At 54.2% G+C, this 17,772-nt stretch overlaps 1 protein-coding gene across 1 annotated transcript in view; it reads right to left on the bottom strand.

The window, feature by feature from the left end:
- Window positions 1-4,883: 4,883 nt before the first annotated feature.
- The window catches only part of HSPG2 (heparan sulfate proteoglycan 2), a 310,894-nt gene continuing 298,005 nt past the window's right edge, over window positions 4,884-17,772 (bottom strand). Inside the window, 10 exon segments of the mRNA XM_063942047.1 lie at window positions 4,884-5,026; window positions 5,492-5,635; window positions 5,721-5,859; window positions 6,953-7,098; window positions 8,545-8,674; window positions 8,911-9,065; window positions 9,149-9,278; window positions 9,626-9,777; window positions 9,860-9,989; window positions 10,128-10,276. Coding sequence (XP_063798117.1) covers window positions 4,884-5,026; window positions 5,492-5,635; window positions 5,721-5,859; window positions 6,953-7,098; window positions 8,545-8,674; window positions 8,911-9,065; window positions 9,149-9,278; window positions 9,626-9,777; window positions 9,860-9,989; window positions 10,128-10,276 — 1,418 coding nt within the window.

The following is a 17,772-nucleotide window of genomic DNA, read 5'->3' as shown; positions in this document are numbered from 1 at the left end:
GCTGATGTCTCTCACCTGTACCTGGGGGTCTCCCTGTACCTGGGCTGATGTCTCTCCCTGTACCTGGCGCTGATGTCTCTCCCTGTACCTGGCGCTGATGGTCCTCCCTGTACCTGGCGCTGATGTCTCTCCTCTGTACCTGGCGCTGATGTCTCTCCTCTGTACCTGGCGCTGATGTCTCTCCCTGTACCTGGCGCTGATGTCTCTCCCCTGTACTCTGGCGCTGAGGTCTCTCCCTGTACCTGGCGCTGAGGTCTCTCCCTGTACCCTGGCGCTGAGGTCTCTCCCTGTACCTGGCGCTGATGTCTCTCCTCTGTACCTGGCGCTGAGGTCTCTCCCTGTACCTGGCGCTGAGGTCTCTCCCTGTACCTGGCGCTGATGTCTCTCCCTGTACCTGGCGCTGATGTCTCTCCTCTGTACCTGGCGCTGATGTCTCTCCCTGTACCTGGCGCTGATGTCTCTCCCTGTACCTGGCGCTGATGTCTCTCCCTGTACCTGGCGCTGAGGTCTCTCCCTGTACCTGGCGCTGAGGTCTCTCCCTGTACCTGGCGCTGATGTCTCTCCCTGTACCTGGTGCTGATGTCTCTCCCTGTACCTGGTGCTGATGTCTCTCCCTGTACCTGGCGCTGATGTCTCTCCCTGTACCTGGCGCTGATGTCTCTCCTCTGTACCTGGCGCTGATGTCTCTCCTCTGTACCTGGCGCTGATGTCTCTCCCCTGTACCTGGCGCTGATGTCTCTCCCCTGTACCTGGCGCTGAGGTCTCTCCCTGTACCTGGCGCTGAGGTCTCCCTGTACCTGGCGCTGATGTCTCTCCCTGTACCTGGCGCTGATGTCTCTCCTCTGTACCTGGCGCTGAGGTCTCTCCCTGTACCTGGCGCTGAGGTCTCTCCCTGTACCTGGCGCTGATGTCTCTCCCTGTACCTGGCGCTGATGTCTCTCCTCTGTACCTGGCGCTGATGTCTCTCCCTGTACCTGGCGCTGATGTCTCTCCCTGTACCTGGCGCTGAGGTCTCTCCCTGTACCTGGCGCTGATGTCTCTCCTCTGTACCTGGCGCTGATGTCTCTCCCCTGTACCTGGCGCTGAGGTCTCTCCCTGTACCTGGCGCTGATGTCTCTCCCTGTACCTGGCGCTGATGTCTCTCCTCTGTACCTGGCGCTGATGTCCTCTCCCCTGTACCTGGCGCTGAGGTCTCTCCCTGTACCTGGCGCTGATGTCTCTCCCCTGTACCTGGCTGCTGATGTCTCTCCCCTGTACCTGGCGCTGATGTCTCTCCCTGTACCTGGCGCTGATGTCTCTCCCTGTACCTGGCGCTGAGGTCTCTCCCTGTACCTGGCGCTGATGTCTCTCCTCTGTACCTGGCGCTGATGTCTCTCCCTGTACCTGGCGCTGATGTCTCTCCCTGTACCTAGCGCTGATGTCTCTCCTCTGTACCTGGCGCTGATGTCTCTCCCTGTACCTGGCGCTGAGGTCTCTCCCTGTACCTGGCGCGGATGTCTCTCCCCTGTACCTGGTGCTGATGTCTCTCCCTGTACCTGGCGCTGAGGTCTCTCCCCTGTACCTGGCGCTGATGTCTCTCCCTGTACCTGGCGCTGATGTCTCTCCTCTGTACCTGGCGCTGATGTCTCTCCCCTGTACCTGGTGCTGATGTCTCTCCCTGTACCTGGCGCTGATGTCTCTCCCTGTACCTGGCGCTGATGTCTCTCCCTGTACCTGGCGCTGAGGTCTCTCCCTGTACCTGGCGCTGATGTCTCTCCCCTGTACCTGGCGCTGATGTCTCTCCCCTGTACCTGGCGCTGAGGTCTCTCACCTGTACCTGGCGCTGATGTCTCTCCTGTACCTGGCGCTGAGGTCTCTCCCTGTACCTGGCGCTGATGTCTCTCCCCTGTACCTGGCGCTGAGGTCTCTCCCTGTACCTGGCGCTGAGGTCTCTCCCTGTACCTGGCGCTGAGGTCTCTCCCTGTACCTGGCGCTGATGTCTCTCCCCTGTACCTGGCGCTGAGGTCTCTCCCTGTACCTGGCGCTGAGGTCTCTCCCCTGTACCTGGCGCTGATGTCTCTCCCTGTACCTGGCGCTGATGTCTCTCCCTGTACCTGGCGCTGATGTCTCTCCCCTGTACCTGGTGCTGAGGTCTCTCACCTGTACCTGGCGCTGATGTCTCTCCCTGTACCTGGCGCTGAGGTCTCTCCCCTGTACCTGGTGCTGAGGTCTCTCACCTGTACCTGGCGCTGAGGTCTCTCCCTGTACCTGGCGCTGAGGTCTCTCCCCTGTACCTGGCGCTGAGGTCTCTCCCTGTACCTGGCGCTGTCTCTCCCTGTACCTGGCGCTGATGTCTCTCCCTGTACCTGGCGCTGAGGTCTCTCCTCTGTACCTGGCGCTGATGTCTCTCCCTGTACCTGGCGCTGAGGTCTCTCCTCTGTACCTGGCGCTGATGTCTCTCCCTGTACCTGGCGCTGAGGTCTCTCCCTGTACCTGGCGCTGATGTCTCTCCCTGTACCTGGCGCTGAGGTCTCTCCCTGTACCTGGCGCTGAGGTCTCTCCCTGTACCTGGCGCTGATGTCTCTCCCTGTACCTGGCGCTGAGGTCTCTCCCTGTACCTGGCGCTGAGGTCTCTCCCTGTACCTGGCGCTGAGGTCTCTCCCTGTACCTGGCGCTGAGGTCTCTCCCTGTACCTGGCGCTGAGGTCTCTCCCTGTACCTGGCGCTGAGGTCTCTCCCTGTACCTGGCGCTGAGGTCTCTCCCTGTACTTGGCGCTGATGTCTCTCCCTGTACCTGGCGCTGATGTCTCTCCCTGTACCTGGCGCTGAGGTCTCTCCCTGTACCTGGCGCTGAGGTCTCTCCCTGTACCTGGCGCTGAGGTCTCTCCCTGTACTTGGCGCTGATGTCTCTCCCTGTACCTGGCGCTGATGTCTCTCCCTGTACTTGGCGCTGATGTCTCTCCCTGTACCTGGCGCTGATGTCTCTCCCTGTACCTGGCGCTGATGTCTCTCCCCTGTACCTGGCGCTGAGGTCTCTCCCTGTACCTGGCTCCCTGTACCTGGCGCTGATGTCTCTCCCCTGTACCTGGCGCTGAGGTCTCTCCCTGTACCTGGCGCTGAGGTCTCTCCCTGTACCTGGCTCCCTGTACCTGGCGCTGAGGTCTCTCCCCTGTACCTGGCGCTGAGGTCTCTCCCTGTACCTGGCGCTGATGTCTCTCCCCTGTACCTGGCGCTGAGGTCTCTCCCTGTACCTGGCGCTGATGTCTCTCCCTGTACCTGGCGCTGATGTCTCTCCTCTGTACTGGCGCTGAGGTCTCTCCCTGTACCTGGCGCTGAGGTCTCTCCCCTGTACCTGGCGCTGATGTCTCTCCCCTGTACCTGGCGCTGATGTCTCTCCTCTGTACCTGGCGCTGAGGTCTCCCCTGTACCTGGCGCTGAGGTCTCTCCCTGTACCTGGCGCTGAGGTCTCTCCCTGTACCTGGCGCTGAGGTCTCTCCCTGTACCTGGCGCTGAGGTCTCTCCCTGTACCTGGCTCCCTGTACCTGGCGCTGAGGTCTCTCCCCTGTACCTGGCGCTGAGGTCTCTCCCTGTACCTGGCGCTGATGTCTCTCCCCTGTACCTGGCGCTGAGGTCTCTCCCTGTACCTGGCGCTGATGTCTCTCCCTGTACCTGGCGCTGATGTCTCTCCTCTGTACCTGGCGCTGAGGTCTCTCCCTGTACCTGGCGCTGATGTCTCTCCCTGTACCTGGCGCTGATGTCTCTCCTCTGTACCTGGCGCTGAGGTCTCTCCCTGTACCTGGCGCTGAGGTCTCTCCCCTGTACCTGGCGCTGATGTCTCTCCCCTGTACCTGGCGCTGATGTCTCTCCTCTGTACCTGGCGCTGAGGTCTCCCCTGTACCTGGCGCTGAGGTCTCTCCCTGTACCTGGCGCTGAGGTCTCTCCCTGTACCTGGCGCTGAGGTCTCTCCCTGTACCTGGCGCTGAGGTCTCTCCCTGTACCTGGCTCCCTGTACCTGGCGCTGAGGTCTCTCCCCTGTACCTGGCGCTGAGGTCTCTCCCTGTACCTGGCGCTGATGTCTCTCCCCTGTACCTGGCGCTGAGGTCTCTCCCTGTACCTGGCGCTGATGTCTCTCCCTGTACCTGGCGCTGATGTCTCTCCTCTGTACCTGGCGCTGAGGTCTCTCCCTGTACCTGGCGCTGAGGTCTCTCCCCTGTACCTGGCGCTGATGTCTCTCCCCTGTACCTGGCGCTGATGTCTCTCCTCTGTACCTGGCGCTGAGGTCTCCCCTGTACCTGGCGCTGAGGTCTCTCCCTGTACCTGGCGCTGAGGTCTCTCCCTGTACCTGGCGCTGAGGTCTCTCCCTGTACCTGGCGCTGAGGTCTCTCCCTGTACCTGGCGCTGAGGTCTCTCCCTGTACCTGGCGCTGAGGTCTCTCCCTGTACCTGGCGCTGAGGTCTCTCCCTGTACCTGGCGCTGAGGTCTCTCCCTGTACCTGGCGCTGAGGTCTCTCCCCTGTACCTGGTGCTGATGTCTCTCCCCTGTACCTGGCGCTGATGTCTCTCCCCTGTACCTGGTGCTGATGTCTCTCCCCTGTACCTGGCGCTGAGGTCTCTCCTCTGTACCTGGCGCTGATGTCTCTCCCCTGTACCTGGCGCTGATGTCTCTCCCTGTACCTGGCGCTGAGGTCTCTCCCTGTACCTGGCGCTGATGTCTCTCCCCTGTACCTGGCGCTGATGTCTCTCCCCTGTACCTGGCGCTGATGTCTCTCCTCTGTACCTGGCGCTGATGTCTCTCCTCTGTACCTGGTGCTGATGTCTCTCCCCTGTACCTGGTGCTGATGTCTCTCCTCTGTACCCAGCAACTCCCACCATGACGCAACATAACCACAGGAACAGCCACGTGCGGTCACTTACCTTCCACCACCAGGTTCACGGCGCTGTCCACTGCCCCATAGGCGTTGGAAGCCATACAGCGATAAGAGCCCTGATTTCTGTGATGAGCGCCGACTATGGTAATAACGGAGCCATTGGGACTGATGTGCACGTTATCTACAGACGGAGAAGAAAGCGGAGCGCGGAGATTATCACTCATTGCAGCGGAATAGGATCGAGTATTTAAAGCAATTGTGTGGAGAGTGTAACGCGGTCAGAGCACATACAGGTGGCCGGGGGGAGTCCTGTGAGGGCAGGGGGGCTCTGTGGCCTGTCAGACCACTACCAGGAACGAGACACGTGCCTTGAAGGATGGCCGGTATAGTGAGCGGATGTCGGCATGTTTCCCAATGACTATTACTATTTATTGCTCTCCAGGCTGGCTGAGTGGTACTGCCATACCGCTCCTGTCCCCCCCTCCCCCATATGCATTGCCCGGTATTCCCACAGCGGAAGGGCCCTCCCCGATTACCCGCACAAACATGACCCCAGAGATTGTCCTGGAGCTTTAGGGGAGGACTATCAGAGACCCCATCAGATGTCCGGTCTGAGAACCTCCCACTGCGTGCTACATTCCTGTACCCTGTAAATGCTGATTATGTCCCATTTTCCACGTCACGCGGATAGGCTGCGCTCCTCTGTGGATGTGGCACTTAAACGTGGCGTTTTCCCCCTGTCGTACGGTGGCACTGTGTGGGTTGATGGAGATGACTGGTGTCTCCAGACCTATGAGACACAACAATACATGGTAGTGAGCCTTGCAGACTAATGACGGCCGTTCCCAGCAATCAGTGTGAACACAATGACTTACGGACAACTTTCTGCGCCGAGGAAGTGATGGTGACATAGGTAGAGGCCTTGAAGATCTGAGAGCCGGCGTTGAAGCGGCAGACGTACTCCCCAGAGTCGGCGCTCGTGGCCTGAACAATGCGGAGGCGGGAGCCCGAGATCTACGGTAACAAAGAGCAATTTACCAGTCTGGTGACATGCGGCCTCAGCGCGCAGAGCGTGTCTACAGTGACCAGGCTCCGCATGTCCGTGCACGCGCTACATCCAACATGGCAGTAACACACCGTAGCAGCATTGGTTTAGTAACGCCACTAGCTGAGCTAGACAAGTGTCTGTGTGTGCATTCTGGATGTCATTACCAGGAGAGCCGGAACCCAAGTGTAACACTTCTGCAGAGCATATACAAGAGCCTCCGTCCTCCCCGTCATCCCAGCACGGGAGCCCGGACAGAAGACACGTCTCCGGGGGCTGCTCTGGATCCCCTACGTGCACCATCCAGGGACACAGAGACTTCGGGTGAGCCCAGTGCACAGAACAGACATGGGAGGGCTGACAGCAATAATGCTTAATAACTCTGGGGGAGATTTATCAAAGCTCAGAGAGAGATAACGTACCAACCAACCAGCTCCTGCAATTTTTTGAACACAGTCTGTAACATGGCAGTTAGCGGATTGGCTAGTACTTTATCACTTTCCACTTTATCTCTCTCCAAGATTTGATACATCTTCCTCTAAGAGAGGAGGCTTTCTCCTGAACAGGACCATGAGAGCGATGGTGGAAACCTCTAGGAACATCCTCTCGCTGCTCCCTGCGAGGTGACAGCACCGCTGCGGAGAGGTGGGGACAGGAGCTGTCAGCTGCAGAGTCTCCCGACCGTTGGCGCCAATGTATCAACACAGGGTACGCGTTGGAGGCGGCGTTGAGGGATTCCGCAGCAGGATAGAGGGACAGGACCACCCCACCCACCCCCAGCGGTTATCAGCTGAGTGGTGGAAACACAGCATAACCTGGATTGTTCTTCACTTTTCATCGATTTGCTCTATCCAGCGCCACAGGGAAATGTCTGTGCCCTCAACCTCCAATGCAGGACATTAAAGCACTGCCCTTTATCCTAGAGGTGGGGGCACACCCTCGTCGTCTCTGTGTCCCTATGTGATGCCGGAGGAGGAACGCCTATATGTACAGAGAAACTCCCTGCCTGCCATATACTCCATCTCTAGCGTTACACTATCACTGAGAGCCGTCTGTCTCCACCTGGTGGTTGGGAGAGAAATCTTCCCCTGGGCGTGTCCAGGTAACTGTAGCTTCTGGTTTTCCAGTGACCACGCAGTTCAGATCCACCGTCTGATCCTCAGTTAAAGTCCCCGGAGTCTTCTCAATGAGGATGGAGCTTGCAGACCCTGAGGAAGTGGGGAAGGAAGGAAGGGTTACAATATGGCCGCACTGGTGTCACACAGACAGAAATATTCTATATACACATATAATCAGCAGGGATCCCCAGCCGTTATAACGTGTTCTATTGCGGTTACAGCGCCGCTGCACTGAGATTCCATCCATGCTTAGGAGCAATGTACGATAACGGCAGGCGCATGACAGGACGCACGGGCGGGAGCAACCTTTCCCAAAAACATTAAAGGTCAGTGCGCAGCGCCCCAACTGATTCAGAGAGACGGATTAATGTTAAGTACACAACACGGAATTCCCTCACATCCTATGGGGACACTGCAGGTGGGGGCTTCCCATAGGCCTGACGAGGGCTCAGGAGTTGTGGTGCCAGAGACCTTCATTCTGAACCTACTGAAGCATCTTTAGGCACAATGTACTGAGCTCTCAGGTGCCAACTCTGTGTGCCACGGGTGATAGAGCAATGTCTGTGTGTGACATCTGTCTGAGCCCCCGGCCGGGTAGAATGATGCCATCAGGAACCAGTTTCCCCACCACAATGTGAGCCTGGAGAATTGCCAAAGTCACCTATCCAAAGTCTGCTTCAACGGTGCCCAACATCTCCCACAGACAGCAAAGCCATCCATTCTGCAACACTCAGAGGCCCTACTGACTAACGTAGGCCCCAAAAACATACAGCAAGTGAGGGGATCCCTACTCTGCCATAAACTGGCACACGGGCCAGATCACAATGTTTAGACGTAACATGACATGACAAAGACCCTATCCTCAAGAATAAGGAGACATGGAGATGCACAGGCAGCCAAGACGGTCTTCCATGTAAGAAACGACAGTCGTACAAAGGTCTGGTGGTGAAGAAATAGGTATCACATCGCAGGAACCCTGCTGAGATTTTACCCAAATGCCGAATAGTCGTCTCAGTTTCTATATACTCACCGGTCATTGGGTCTCATTCATGTTTGTAAGTAAAGCAAAATAAGCAGGCAAATTTGTGTCTGGAACAAATCATGTTGCCATGCAAGGGAAACAAATACATATTGTTTCTGTGGAAGGTAAATACCGGCTGCTTCTGCATGAAGCTCACACGTGTTAGCTTTACTTTAAAACTGCAATTTAGATTTCCGTTTGAACACGCCCCACCCAAATCTACCTCTCTCTGCACATGTAACAGTTGCACCCCCTGCAGTGCAGCATGGTGTTACCCAGGTCTCTCTGCACACGTTACATCTGCCCCACTTGCAGTGCAGCATGGTTTTTCCCAGTTGCCTGCTTTTTTGCTTTACTTTCAAACAGTAATCAGGTGCACTGTCCCCCACAGAACGCAAGAGAAACACGGACTGATGGTTACATTTGCGCACCGCTGTGACGGAGATGCGACAGAACGGTGACACCAATATTCTGTATACACCCCATGCCCCCACCAGTGTATAAGAAGGATTCACCTGGAGTAGATCTTTGGATGATAACGTTGATAACAGCTTCCTGGAAACCAGAACCAGTGTCCACGCGACAGATATACTCGCCGGCATCCGCTAGTTTGGCGTTGAGGATCCGCATACGTGGTCCTGCGATCTAACAGGCAAATAACACAGTACTTACACAACGCCCCTCTCCTGAGCTCCAGACAAGGAGTAAGTCATGCCCCTGCCCCAGTAACACACAGCAGAGCCAGCGGGTGATGTAGGCGGGCACCGTGTATTAATACGGATCATTTCTGGGTGTGGTAATTGCATGTATGCTGCGCTTGGTTATATAACCTTCATACATACTTATATTTAACCCTCTTATAGAACCATCGCCGGCTTTACCTGGTGATTTGGCGGCAGCGGCTGCCCGCCGGACCGGTGCCACGTCACTGGGCGGCCTGAATAGCCATCAATCAAGCAGCTGAGTTCCACATGCTGGCCTTCTGCTGCAGTTTTTGATGACGGTGGGATCTGGATAGCGCCCGAGACGCCTGTGTCTGTAAGCAGAACATTACACGTCACGCCTAATGGCGGTCACCTTTCCCGTGACAGGCAATGACCACGTTTTCCCCGTACTCACTGTGTCGGGAGCCCTCAATGGAGACCGTGATAGAAGCTGCCTGTACCCCGGAGCCGCTGCTGACCTGGCAGATATACTCTCCGGAGTCCAGCGGGGAGGCCTGAAGGATCCGCAGACTGGAGCCTGAAACCTGCACGTGACAAGTATGTTATGTATGTGTCTTGGGATCTGCGCACGGGCGCCTAGGATGAAGGTAAGCGCAGTGTAGGCGTTCCTAGTAATGTAGTAGAGGCGCTAAGCTTTGCGGAACAGTCCTCTCTAATGACTGAAATGAGACTATTACGATCATTGCTTTAGGAAAATAAAATAAAAGGGAGGAGACGGAACTTTGTGACATTTATATACATTGAGAGTCTACGCACAACTAGACGCATCTAAGCTGCAAATAAGCACATCATCCAGATACATCACTCGACGCGTTTTGAGGTGTGCACCGCCGCACTTTGCAAATAAGTTCCGCTGAGTTTCTGATCATACCTGGTGATTGGACGACAGCTGCTGCCCTTGTCTGTACCACGTCACCTCTTGATTCGGCCTTCCTTCAACCACGCAGTTCAGAATGACCGTCTGTCCTTCCACTAAGGACTGAGTTGGCGACTGGATTCTGATGGTCGGTGTGATGCTGGGAGCTGAGCAGATAAATGGAATCTATTAGTTCTGTGAGAAGAAGAGGAATACAGCATGATAGAGAAGACGATGAGCCAATCTTACGGAGAACTCTGCGGCTTATGGTCACGGTGATGGTTGCCTGGCGGGTGAGCGCGCCAGAGACGACGCGGCAGATGTACTCGCCGGAATCTGCTACAGATGCCTGGACGATTCGCAGACGGGAGCCCAGCACCTATGTACAACAAACAGTTCTTTACGTAAACCATGGCGGGGCGTTAGTCTGGGGCACAGCTGTGACTGGGGGGGGAGAGAAGGATAAAACGTTCTGTGCACATGAAGATGTGACAGATCTGAGAACACGGCAGTGTACCTGGTGATTGGGTGAGAGGGGCTGCCCCGTTCTGTGCCACGTAACCACAGCATTTGGTGGATCAGAAACCACACAGTTCAGTTCAAGGGTTTGACCTTCAGCCACAGAAGTAGAGGAGGGTTCAATCCGTAGAGCTGGAACAGAGCCTGCTGGCAACGATACAAGGAAACAAAACCAGAGAAAATGAGTTTTGAAAAAGCACGAGTGGAAAATTATGTCATGGCATAAATAGAATTACACACAGGCGTGAGGAGTAATCTTTATACAGTCCCAACAGAGCTCAGACACGTATAGGAAGTATAATAATGCTCTAACATCTACAGCATCCGTACAGTCCCTTAGTGCAATGGATTGTGGCCCGTCACTGCTCAGACACTGCTCTAACATCTACAGCATCCGTACACTCCCTTAGTGCAATGGATTGTGGTCCGTCACTGCTCAGACACTGCTCTAACATCTACAGCATCCGTACAGTCCCTTAGTGCAATGGATTGTGGCCCGTCACTGCTCAGACACTGCTCTAACATCTACAGCATCCGTACACTCCCTTAGTGCAATGGATTGTGGTCCGTCACTGCTCAGACACTGCTCTAACATCTACAGCATCCGTACAGTCCCTTAGTGCAATGGATTGTGGCCCGTCACTGCTCAGACACTGCTCTAATATCTACAGCATCCGTACACTCCCTTAGTGCAATGGATTGTGGCCCGTCACTGCTCAGACACTGCTCTAACATCTACAGCACCCGTACACTCCCTTAGTGCAATGGATTGTGGCCCGTCACTGCTCAGACACCGCTCTAACATCTACAGCATCCGTACAGTCCCTTAGTGCAATGGATTGTGGTCCGTCACTGCTCAGACACTGCTCTAACATCTAGTGCATCCGTACACTCCCTTAGTGCAATGGATTGTGGTCCGTCACTGCTCAGACACCGCTCTAACATCTACAGCATCCGTACAGTCCCTTAGTGCAACGGATTGTGGTCCGTCACTGCTCAGACACTTCTCTAGCATCTACAGCATCCGTACACTCCGTTAGTGCAATGGATTGTGGCCCGTCACTGCTCAGACACTGCTCTAGCATCTACAGCATCCGTACACTCCCTTAGTGCAATGGATTGTGGCCCGTCACTGCTCAGACACCGCTCTAACATCTACAGCATCCGAACACTCCCTTAGTGCAATGGATTGTGGTCCGTCACTGCTCAGACACTGCTCTAACATCTATAGCATCCGTACAGTCCCTTAGTGCAATGGATTGTGGTCCGTCACTGCTCAGACACCGCTCTAATATCTAAAACATCCGTACAGTCCCTTAGTGCAATGGATTGTGGCCCGTCACTGCTCAGACACTGCTCTAACATCTAGTGCATCCGTACACTCCCTTAGTGCAATGGATTGTGGTCCGTCACTGCTCAGACACTGCTCTAGCATCTACAGCATCCGTACAGTCCCTTAGTGCAATGGATTGTGGCCCGTCACTGCTCAGACACCGCTCTAACATCTACAGCATCCGTACACTCCCTTAGTGCAATGGATTGTGGCCCGTCACTGCTCAGACACTGCTCTAACATCTACAGCATCCGTACACTCCCTTAGTGCAATGGATTGTGGCCCGTCACTGCTCAGACACCGCTCTAGCATCTACAGCATCCGTACACTCCCTTAGTGCAATGGATTGTGGTCCGTCACTGCTCAGACACTGCTCTAACATCTACAGCATCCGTACAGTCCCTTAGTGCAATGGATTGTGGCCCGTCACTGCTCAGACACTGCTCTAGCATCTACAGCATCCGTACACTCCCTTAGTGCAATGGATTGTGGCCCGTCACTGCTCAGACACTGCTCTAGCATCTACAGCATCCGTACAGTCCCTTAGTGCAATGGATTGTGGCCCGTCACTGCTCAGACACTGCTCTAACATCTACAGCATCCGTACAGTCCCTTAGTGCAATGGATTGTGGCCCGTCACTGCTCAGACACTGCTCTAGCATCTAGTGCATCCGTACACTCCCTTAGTGCAATGGATTGTGGCCCGTCACTGCTCAGACACTGCTCTAACATCTACAGCATCCGTACACTCCCTTAGTGCAATGGATTGTGGCCCGTCACTGCTCAGACACTGCTCTAACATCTACAGCATCCGTACACTCCCTTAGTGCAATGGATTGTGGTCCGTCACTGCTCAGACACTGCTCTAACATCTACAGCATCCGTACACTCCCTTAGTGCAATGGATTGTGGCCCGTCACTGCTCAGACACTGCTCTAACATCTACAGCATCCGTACACTCCCTTAGTGCAATGGATTGTGGTCCGTCACTGCTCAGACACTGCTCTAGCATCTAGTGCATCCGTACACTCCCTTAGTGCAATGGATTGTGGCCCGTCACTGCTCAGACACTGCTCTAACATCTACAGCATCCGTACACTCCCTTAGTGCAATGGATTGTGGTCCGTCACTGCTCAGACACTGCTCTAACATCTACAGCATCCGTACACTCCCTTAGTGCAATGGATTGTGGCCCGTCACTGCTCAGACACTGCTCTAACATCTACAGCATCCGTACACTCCCTTAGTGCAATGGATTGTGGTCCGTCACTGCTCAGACACTGCTCTAACATCTACAGCATCCGTACACTCCCTTAGTGCAATGGATTGTGGCCCGTCACTGCTCAGACACTGCTCTAACATCTACAGCATCCGTACAGTCCCTTAGTGCAATGGATTGTGGCCCGTCACTGTTCAGACACTGCTCTAACATCTACAGCATCCGTACACTCCCTTAGTGCAATGGATTGTGGCCCGTCACTGCTCAGACACTGCTCTAACATCTACAGCATCCGTACAGTCCCTTAGTGCAATGGATTGTGGCCCGTCACTGCTCAGACACTGCTCTAGCATCTAGTGCATCCGTACACTCCCTTAGTGCAATGGATTGTGGTCCGTCACTGCTCAGACACTGCTCTAGCATCTAGTGCATCCGTACAGTCCCTTAGTGCAATGGATTGTGGTCCGTCACTGCTCAGACACTGCTCTAGCATCTACAGCATCCGTACAGTCCCTTAGTGCAATGGATTGTGGTCCGTCACTGCTCAGACACTGCTCTAACATCTACAGCATCCGTACAGTCCCTTAGTGCAATGGATTGTGGCCCGTCACCGCTCAGACACTGCTCTAGCATCTAGTGCATCCGTACAGTCCCTTAGTGCAATGGATTGTGGTCCGTCACTGCTCAGACACTGCTCTAACATCTACAGCATCCGTACACTCCCTTAGTGCAATGGATTGTGGCCCGTCACTGCTCAGACACTGCTCTAGCATCTAGTGCATCCGTACACTCCCTTTGTGCAATGGATTGTGGTCCGTCACTGCTCAGACACCGCTCTAACATCTACAGCATCCGTACAGTCCCTTAGTGCAATGGATTGTGGTCCGTCACTGCTCAGACACTGCTCTAGCATCTAGTGCATCCGTACACTCCCTTAGTGCAATGGATTGTGGCCCGCCACTGCTCAGACACTGCTCTAGCATCTAGTGCATCCGTACACTCCCTTAGTGCAATGGATTGTGGTCCGTCACTGCTCAGACACTGCTCTAACATCTACAGCATCCGTACAGTCCCTTAGTGCAATGGATTGTGGTCCGTCACTGCTCAGACACTGCTCTAGCATCTACAGCATCCGTACAGTCCCTTAGTGCAATGGATTGTGGTCCGTCACTGCTCAGACACTGCTCTAACATCTACAGCATCCGTACAGTCCCTTAGTGCAATGGATTGTGGCCAGTCACTGCTCAGACACTGCTCTAGCATCTACAGCATCCGTACACTCCCTTAGTGCAATGGATTGTGGCCCGTCACCGCTCAGACACTGCTCTAACATCTACAGCATCCGTACAGTCCCTTAGTGCAATGGATTGTGGCCCGTCACTGCTCAGACACTGCTCTAACATCTACAGCATCCGTACACTCCCTTAGTGCAATGGATTGTGGTCCGTCACTGCTCAGACACTGCTCTAACATCTACAGCATCCGTACACTCCCTTAGTGCAATGGATTGTGGTCCGTCACTGCTCAGACACTGCTCTAGCATCTACAGCATCCGTACACTCCCTTAGTGCAATGGATTGTGGTCCGTCACTGCTCAGACACTGCTCTAGCATCTACATCCGTACACTCCCTTAGTGCAATGGATTGTGGTCCGTCACTGCTCAGACACCGCTCTAACATCTACAGCATCCGTACAGTCCCTTAGTGCAATGGATTGTGGCCCGTCACTGCTCAGACACTGCTCTAGCATCTAGTGCATCCGTACAGTCCCTTAGTGCAATGGATTGTGGTCCGTCACTGCTCAGACACTGCTCTAGCATCTAGTGCATCCGTACAGTCCCTTAGTGCAATGGATTGTGGCCCGTCACTGCTCAGACACTGCTCTAACATCTACAGCATCTGTACACTCCCTTAGTGCAATGGATTGTGGCCCGTCACTGCTCAGACACCGCTCTAACATCTACAGCATCCGTACAGTCCCTTAGTGCAATGGATTGTGGTCCGTCACTGCTCAGACACCGCTCTAACATCTACAGCATCCGTACAGTCCCTTAGTGCAATGGATTGTGGTCCGTCACTGCTCAGACACTGCTCTAGCATCTAGTGCATCCGTACAGTTCCTTAGTGCAATGGATTGTGGCCGTCACTGCTCAGACACTGCTCTAACATCTACAGCATCCGTACACTCCCTTTGTGCAATGGATTGTGGTCCGTCACTGCTCAGACACTGCTCTAGCATCTAGTGCATCCGTACAGTTCCTTAGTGCAATGGATTGTGGCCCGTCACTGCTCAGACACTGCTCTAGCATCTAGTGCATCCGTACACTCCCTTAGTGCAATGGATTGTGGTCCGTCACTGTTCAGACACTGCTCTAGCATCTAGTGCATCCGTACAGTCCCTTAGTGCAATGGATTGTGGTCCGTCACTGCTCAGACACTGCTCTAACATCTACAGCATCTGTACACTCCCTTAGTGCAATGGATTGTGGCCCGTCACTGCTCAGACACTGCTCTAACATCTACAGCATCCGTACACTCCCTTAGTGCAATGGATTGTGGCCCGTCACTGCTCAGACACTGCTCTAGCATCTAGTGCATCCGTACACTCCCTTAGTGCAATGGATTGTGGTCCGTCACTGCTCAGACACTGCTCTAACATCTACAGCATCCGTACACTCCCTTAGTGCAATGGATTGTGGCCCGTCACTGCTCAGACACTGCTCTAGCATCTAGTGCATCCGTACAGTCCCTTAGTGCAATGGATTGTGGTCCGTCACTGCTCAGACACTGCTCTAACATCTACAGCATCTGTACACTCCCTTAGTGCAATGGATTGTGGCCCGTCACTGCTCAGACACTGCTCTAGCATCTACAGCATCCGTACAGTCCCTTAGTGCAATGGATTGTGGCCCGTCACTGCTCAGATACTGCTCTAGCATCTAGTGCATCCGTACAGTCCCTTAGTGCAATGGATTGTGGCCCGTCACTGCTCAGACACTGCTCTAACATCTACAGCATCTGTACACTCCCTTAGTGCAATGGATTGTGGCCCGTCACTGCTCAGACACTGCTCTAACATCTACAGCATCTGTACACTCCCTTAGTGCAATGGATTGTGGCCCGTCACTGCTCAGACACTGCTCTAGCATCTACAGCATCCGTACAGTCCCTTAGTGCAATGGATTGTGGCCCGTCACTGCTCAGATACTGCTCTAGCATCTAGTGCATCCGTACAGTCCCTTAGTGCAATGGATTGTGGCCCGTCACTGCTCTAACATCTACAGCATCCGTACAGTCCCTTAGTGCAATGGATTGTGGCCCGTCACTGCTCAGATACTGCTCTAGCATCTAGTGCATCCGTACAGTCCCTTAGTGCAATGGATTGTGGTCCGTCACTGCTCAGACACTGCTCTAACATCTACAGCATCCGTACAGTCCCTTAGTGCAATGGATTGTGGCCCGTCACTGCTCAGACACTGCTCTAGCATCTAGTGCATCCGTACAGTCCCTTAGTGCAATGGATTGTGGTCCGTCACTGCTCAGACACTGCTCTAGCATCTAGTGCATCCGTACACTCCCTTAGTGCAATGGATTGTGGTCCGTCACTGCTCAGACACTGCTCTAGCATCTAGTGCATCCGTACACTCCCTTAGTGCAATGGATTGTGGTCCGTCACTGCTCAGACACTGCTCTAACATCTACAGCATCCGTACAGTCCCTTAGTGCAATGGATTGTGGCCCGTCACTGCTCAGACACTGCTCTAACATCTACAGCATCCGTACACTCCCTTAGTGCAATGGATTGTGGTCCGTCACTGCTCAGACACTGCTCTAAAATCTACAGCACCCGTACAGTCCCTTAGTGCAATGGATTGTGGCCCGTCACTGCTCAGACACTGCTATAGCATCTAGTGCATCCGTACAGTACCTTAGTGCAATGGATTGTGGCCCGTCACTGCTCAGACACCGCTCTAACACCTACAGCATCCGTACAGTCCCTTAGTGCAATGGATTGTGGCCCGTCACTGCTCAGACACTGCTCTAACATCTACAGCATCTGTACAGTCCCTTAGTGCAATGGATTGTGGCCCGTCACTGCTCAGACACTGCTCTAACATCTACAGCATCCGTACACTCCCTTAGTGCAATGGATTGTGGTCCGTCACTGCTCAGACACTGCTCTAACATCTACAGCATCCGTACAGTCCCTTAGTGCAATGGATTGTGGTCCGTCACTGCTCAGACACCGCTCTAACATCTACAGCATCCGTACACTCCCTTTGTGCAATGGATTGTGGCCCGTCACTGCTCAGACACTGCTCTAACATCTACAGCATCCGTACACTCCCTTAGTGCAATGGATTGTGGTCCGTCACTGCTCAGACACTGCTCTAACATCTACAGCATCCGTACACTCCCTTTGTGCAATGGATTGTGGCCCGTCACTGCTCAGACACCGCTCTAACATCTACAGCATCCGTACACTCCCTTTGTGCAATGGATTGTGGCCCGTCACTGCTCAGACACTGCTCTAGCATCTAGTGCATCCGTACACTCCCTTAGTGCAATGGATTGTGGTCCGTCACTGCTCAGACACTGCTCTAGCATCTAGTGCATCCGTACAGTCCCTTAGTGCAATGGATTGTGGCCCGTCACTGCTCAGACACTGCTCTAACATCTACAGCATCCGTACAGTCCCTTAGTGCAATGGATTGTGGTCCGTCACTGCTCAGACACTGCTCTAACATCTACAGCATCCGTACAGTCCCTTAGTGCAATGGATTGTGGCCCGTCACTGCTCAGACACTGCTCTAGCATCTACAGCACCCGTACAGTCCCTTAGTGCAATGGATTGTGGTCCGTCACTGCTCAGACACCGCTCTAATATCTACAGCATCCGTACAGTCCCTTAGTGCAATGGATTGTGGTCCGTCACTGCTCAGATACTGCTCTAGCATCTAGTGCATCCGTACAGTCCCTTAGTGCAATGGATTGTGGCCCGTCACTGCTCAGACACTGCTCTAACATCTACAGCATCCGTACACTCCCTTAGTGCAATGGATTGTGGCCCGTCACTGCTCAGACACTGCT

This window comes from Pseudophryne corroboree, chromosome 10 (assembly GCF_028390025.1).
Source record: "Pseudophryne corroboree isolate aPseCor3 chromosome 10, aPseCor3.hap2, whole genome shotgun sequence".
Lineage (NCBI taxonomy): Eukaryota > Metazoa > Chordata > Amphibia > Anura > Myobatrachidae > Pseudophryne > Pseudophryne corroboree.
This window is presented reverse-complemented; position numbering and strand designations above follow the sequence as displayed.